The following is a 6,883-nucleotide window of genomic DNA, read 5'->3' on the forward strand; positions in this document are numbered from 1 at the left end:
GACCTTTTTCAACTAATTAATCTATTAAATTTGTATTTATATTTTCCCATTGTGCTGGATCATATATATATTTAACAATAGTTTCATAAATATTATTAAAGTTTTTATCTTCTTGATCAACTAATTCATCTTCTTCTAAATTATTATTATCTTCTTTGTTAATATTAATATTTGGTGAATTAGATTTATGATTATTAGAAAGTTTTTGACAAATTTCTTTTTATCCTAATAAAGTATCATCTTCTAGTGAAAATTCAATTAATTTATCATTTAAATTTTCAATTGGTTTTTCTGAGTTTTGATTTTTAGTATTAGTAACAAACCTATTAAGTGCTCCTTTTTGAGATTGAATAAATTCTTCTATTTTTCTTTTTTTATACGTTTTGCATATCGAGACTCATATTTTCTAGCAGACATATTTATATTCAAATTATAGAAAAAATAGATCCCTAAAAAACTTAAAATTAAAGAAACAATAAAACTTGATTTATGCCTTGCATTTTCAATTTGATGATACTTTAAAGTCTCACACTATTACCTGCATGAATAAGATAAAAGGAAAAACAAATATTAATTTTTATTTAGATTAATTAGAATGAGCATCTAGGAGAATAATTGGCCCAAATTAAAAACACCATGTAAGGCGTTGGTTCGTCGGTTTGTGCCGAGCTATGCTAGGGGACCTATAAGCAATTTTATATGCCTACAGTGGGGACTGAACCTCGTAAACATATCGTATGTTTGTGTTTTCTTAGCGTATATTTTATTTGTGCTTATTTTTCACATTGTTGTTCATATTTATCTCATATATTTCTTACAAGAACAAATTAATCAATATAATTTTAATTGGCATATAATCGGAATTATATTAGCATAAGACTGTAATCACCCCCCTCTAGGGTCTAATAACCCCTAGGTTCACACAAGGCTATAATCTAAGGTGAATCCAAGAATGTCAAACATGCTGTAATTAACACCGTGCAATAACATATTTCACTATCACAGTTACTATCTCTCTATAGGAATCAATAAATAGGTGTAGGTACAAAACAAACAAAGAATAGTGAAATAGTACAATGAACAGCGTAAACACAGAAGAAGTGTAAAAATAACCCTCATGAGGGCCCAACTGAAAAAGAGTAAAATAACTTTGAATCAGAAAAAAAATGTAAATACAAGGGTCAAATGAAGTGTCACTAATGCACTCAGCCTCTATAAAATAAAAACACAAACTCTAATGTCTGAGAATAAACATCTATTGTGGAGCTCTGAAAAATAACTATAAATATAATATATTAGATGGAAACTAAGATGCAAACCCATTAACCTGTGACTCTCCGTGAACTTGACTCGCTGCTTTAAAAGAGGAGAAACAATGAGCATCAAAGCGCTATTGAGATCATCTCTACCGCCCCCAGGGGGAAGGGGTAGGAGTATATAAGAAAATACTTTTAGTACATATAGATATAAAATCATTCATATAACTCTAAATGGAAACTGGTATTTAGAAACCCACAACATGAGAATTAGTACGTCGAGCGAAATAATCCAAACAAGAAAACCCTTATGTATATACCATGTCTCAAATTGTGAATCGTTAAATACCAATACCAAACCTACGAATGAAAAACAGTAATTAAAGAAAAAATACCACAACTCCAAACCTCAACCATACAAAGCTAATGTCACAATCTCAAACTACCCTTGGGTAGTTGGCGTAGCCATAGGAAATATCATCCAGCATAAATATTACCATAGTCCATACCATGTATGCCAAGTATCTGATGTGTACCCTACTCTTGGGTAATCTAACATGAGAGCAAACTACAATTGTACATATATGCATACATACATACATATATTTTTTTTTTTTTTGAAAGATAAGTAAATTTCATTAATACCAAGAAACACTAGTACATTAATTATAGAACTCGACTAGGCTACTCTGAGAAACTTAAACAAGAAAAACAATAGAGAGGGGAGAGGACCATGGCCGTCACCCTCCACTATTGAGAACCTGGAAAAGTTTCAGATTGACCCAAAGTCGAAGAAATAAAAAACCTACAGTACTATCAAAATTAACAAAGACATTGAGCTCTACAATGATATATATCTTCACAGGTTGACAGAATCCCAATTTGATAGGATCTTAGAATTTCCAACCTTCCAATTGCATGTTCTGAGCAAAATATTTATGTCTTCATAAATTCTCCTGAAAACCATAATCTTGTGCATTTTTTGATTCTGAAAGATTCTTCTATTCCTTTCCTGCCACACTTGCCAGACAGTAGAATTCAGTGCTAATCTTGCCAATATATAAGTTTTATCTTTTGACTTGAACTTTTGTTGGATGTTTTGAGCTTCTGTGTTCAGGTCTTTGATATCAGTGTCGTTCATCTACAACTTTAGCTTGCATAGTTTCCAGATATAAATCGAATAAGGGCATTGGAAATAAAGATGGTCTCTAGATTCCTTCTCTCGATTACATAGCACACAGATTTCAGAAGATGAAATTCCAAAATTAAACAGTCTGTCTCTGGTTGGCAATCTATTATACAGAGCTTTGAGCAAGCAATAAGCCATCCTTGGATTTGAAGAAGGATACCAAACCATATTGTAGAGTTCAAATGCAGTACCTATGCTACGAATGTGATTCCAAGCTGAATAAAATGAAAACATACCATTACCTGTAGGCAGCCATTTCCAACCATCTTGCTGACCTGTAATTGAGGTGTTAGCATTTGAGGGTGTAAGAGAAATGCATTCGAGAGCTTTAACTTTTGTATTTGATAAATGCTTCCAGGTTCCAGAATCCAATAAATTAGATGTAGTATCCCAAAAATTATTCCCTTTAATATATCTGCCTTGCATCCAACTTGCCCAGAGTGTATTAGAAGTAAGTAATCTCCATATCAGCTTTAGTGCCGCAGCTTGACTTAAATCATCAATTTTTCTCAGACCAAGACCTCCTTCTTTTTTTGGCAGACAGACATCATTCCAGTTAATAGCATGAAGCTTACCAACCCACAAGAAATTTGCAAATATAGATTCCAGACTTTTCACAATAGATTGTGGAAACTTGAATACCAAGTACCAGTAAGCAGAAGTACTATAAAGGATTGATTTTAATAGTTCTAATCTCCTAGCAAAAGATAAGGAGGTTGTCATCCATCCCTCAATCCTATTTCTGATTTTGTCAACCAAAGGAAGAAAATCTTTCGATTTTGGATAGTTAACTGTTAGAGGTAATCCCAAATATTTCATAGGCAATTTCCCTTTAGAAATTCCCACAATAGAACTTAATTCACCTTTATTATTGCACCCTTTACTGAAGAAAATTTTACTCTTGCTCCTGTTTATTTTCAATCCAGTATTCAATTCCATAGAGGATAGCAGATTGTTGATGCCTTCAAAAGATTTCTTATTTGCCCTACAAAAGACCAACATATCGTCCGCAAATAAAATATGAGAAATTTGGAGATCCTGTTGCTTGTGAAAATTTTGAATATTCCTTGAAATAGTAGCTATTTCCATGCCAATTGACCAAAATTCCATAACTAAAACAAAGATGTATGGAGAAAGAGGATCTCCCTGTCTAATTCCTCGATTACTTTGAAAGAATCCTGAGGAGCAGCCATTTAGAAGGACAGAAAAAGAAGGAGTTGAAAGGCATTCCTTAATCCATTCGATCCATTTAATTGGAAAACCCATGCAATGCATGATATAATAAACAAATTCTCTGTTGATACTATCAAAAGCCTTATGCAGATCAATTTTCAGACATGCTCTCTTTCCATGTTTCTTATTGAAGTCTCTAAGCAATTCATGAGCTAGCAATGAACACTCACCTATCTGTCTCCCTTTGAGAAAAGCATGTTGATTCTTAGAAATCAATTCTCCCACCACCAGTTTAAGTCTATTGCTTAGGATCTTGGTAATAAGTTTGTAGAACATTGCAACAAGAAATTGGTCTATACTCTTGAATGGATGTGGCTTCTTTTGATTTTGGTACAAGAGTGAGGAAAGTATGATTAATCTGTTTGAGCATCTTACCTGAAGTGATTTAAGCCTATTGCTTAGGATCTTAGTAATAAGTTTGTAAAAAACATTGCAACAAGAAATTGGTCTATACTCTTGAATGGATGTGGCTTCTTTTGATTTTGGTACAAGAGTGAGGAAAGTATGATTAATCTGTTTGAGCATCTTACCTGATGAGAAGAAGGATTTAACTGCCATAACAACATCCCCTTTGATAATGTCCCAATTTTGTTGATAAAAATAAGGATTGAAGCCATCAGGACCTGGTGCTTTATCTGGATGCATTTGGAAAAGGGCATTCTTTATTTCCTTGTAATTGATATCCTGAACTAACCATTGCTTTGCTGCATCTGTAAGAATTCTCTTCACTGTTAACTTAGGAAAAACATTCCAATAGGATGTTTGATTGAATAGGTTTTCATAAAAAGCAGGAGCATTGAGTTTGATTTGTTCAGCACTGGAAGTTTGAGAACCATCTTTGCCAAGCAAATTTCTGATATTATTTGTAGAAATTCTATGTTTGATAGCATTATAAAAGAAACGATTGTTTCTATCTCATTGCTGTAGCCATAGCTGTCTACTTTTCTGCCTCATCTCCTCCTCCTCCTTTTCTAGCCAGCCATCAAGTTCATAACATAGAGCAGATTCAGTATACTGTAAGCTTTCATTATCCATATCCCTATTTAACTCTTTTTGAATAATTTCCAGCTGATTAGATAACCTCATAATATTTGCTGTAGTGGATACAGGAGAGAGTTTAGTCCAGAGTTTCAGAGCTGACTTGAGTTCTTTTAGTTTAGATACCAAAATAAACATAGGAGAACCTGTAAACTGTTTTCCCCAAGCAGTTTTGATAACATCAGAAAAACCTTGACATTTCATCCAATAGTTAAAAAATTTGAAAGGCTTAGGACCAGAATTAACATTAGGCTGAAGATGGATAATAGCTGGAGTATGATCACTTGATGAGGTATTTTTATACTCTGTAAAGACTTGAGGAAATAGATCAATCAGCTTAGAATTTCCCAGAGCTCTGTCTAGTTTACCATAGATTCTGTGTATGCCCTTTTGTTTATTGTGCCATGTCCAGGTTGAACCAGTACTTTTGATATCAGAAAGGCCACAAATTTGAATACAATCATTAAACTCCTGTAGCTTCTTAACTGACAGATGAGTACCACCAATTTTTTCAGAAGAGAATCTACAAACATTAAAATCTCCCACTAACAACCATGGCAGAGTGTGATATTGCTTATGTATATCACTAATATCAGTCCATAAAGATGATCTAGTTGTTTCTGAATTTTCACCATAGATGACACTTAATATTAAATTGAAACCTCCCTTGTTATGAAGGTTAATTGTGATTTGCTACAAGGTGACAGATATTACATCTCCCCTCCATATATCTGCATCCCATGCCACCCAAATTCTACCTCTATTTGAAGCAATATAATTGTTGCAATATGACCAAAGAGGAGGGATACATTTTGTGATTCTGTGAGATTTTGATGACTTAACTTTTGTCTCTAACAATCCAACCACACTTGGCTTCAAAGAATGTATATGTCTTTTAATATCCCTTCTTCTACTAGCTTTGTTCATGCCTCTAACATTCCAAATCAACATGGTCATGAGATATTATTTGAGGTAGCCCTGGTTACCCTCTTTGGGCCTAAAGAACTATCTTTATTAGATTTAAACTGAGATTTCTTCTTCATAAGCAGTTGACTTTTTTCATTTAACCAGTCTGGATTATCTCTGGCAATAGGGAAATCTATATCTAGCTCATTTATCTTCCCTCCATCAGTTTGCATAGAATCAATAAATGCTAAATTTTGATTTTCTTGATCAGATTGATTACTTACAGTGACTGGGATAGATGAAACTGGAGGATCATTTGCTTTTTCTAATTGATATAAACCTGGGCTTGCCACATTTTCCTTCATATACTGATACTCTGCATTCGTTGAATCTGTTTTATCTTTGTTTCCTTGCATAGTTTGCACATTAACCATTTGATCTTTGTTGATAGCTTGTATTGCAATACCTTGATTCCCCAAGTCCTTCTCTAAGTAATCCTCAGAATCATCATTAATAACAGCATCATCATAATTTACTTCATTTATAGTAGAATCATCAATAATTATTCTCCCAGACATATCAGCATCAACATTTATATGTGTCACATGTGTAGAAACAATCTCATGAACTTGATTATCAATAATTTTATCTCCAGTAAAAACGGATTTACTTGACAAAGTAGCATTAAGTTTTGACTCTTCATCTTTCTTGTCATATATGTTGACTAATGCAGCAGTAGACCCGGAAACTGTGTTATCAATTCCATTAGTATTTGGTTTAGGAATCCATTTATCAACTAGCACCACTGGACATTGATACTCTATATGGCCAAAATTTTTGCATTTGCTACAATTTGGTGGTATCCATTCATACTCAACTGGAGTTTCTAACCATTCTCCATTTCCCAAATCCAACCTTACAGATTTTGGAAGTTTTGCTTTTGATGAGATTTCCACAAAACATCTAGCGAAGGCTAATCTTTCACCCGTTGTTGTTGCTTGATCTATATAAAGAGGATTACCCACAAGGCTAGCAATTCGGCCAATAATATTATTGGACCAGAGTTTGAGATGTAACGAAGGGAATCTAATCCAAACTGGAACTGAGGTGAGTAATTCTCTCTCTAAATTAATGTTCTCAGACCATTTCTTTAAGATTATTAATCTGCCATCAAATAACCAAGGCCCACCATTAAGAACTCTATTAAGTTCTTCATTACTGCCAAATTTGAAGAAAAAGAAACCATTTTCACGAGAATATA

The 6,883-nt window shown here is 33.5% G+C and overlaps 1 protein-coding gene across 1 annotated transcript; it reads right to left on the bottom strand.

Annotated features, from left to right (window-relative positions):
* Nucleotides 1-526: 526 nt before the first annotated feature.
* On the bottom strand, nt 527-5,667 carry LOC109827119. The gene is made up of 7 exons (XM_020394081.1): nt 5,475-5,667; nt 4,620-5,336; nt 4,209-4,388; nt 2,688-3,860; nt 1,612-1,616; nt 1,076-1,129; nt 527-538 (listed from the first exon to the last, which is right to left on the bottom strand). Exons 1-7 carry the CDS (start codon nt 5,665-5,667, stop codon nt 527-529), a joined length of 2,334 nt encoding a protein of 777 aa, XP_020249670.1.
* Between the last annotated feature and the right edge of the window lie 1,216 nt (nt 5,668-6,883).

Source organism: Asparagus officinalis, unplaced genomic scaffold (genome assembly GCF_001876935.1).
Source record: "Asparagus officinalis unplaced genomic scaffold, Aspof.V1 AsparagusV1_Un42, whole genome shotgun sequence".
In the NCBI taxonomy this organism is placed as follows: domain Eukaryota; kingdom Viridiplantae; phylum Streptophyta; class Magnoliopsida; order Asparagales; family Asparagaceae; genus Asparagus; species Asparagus officinalis.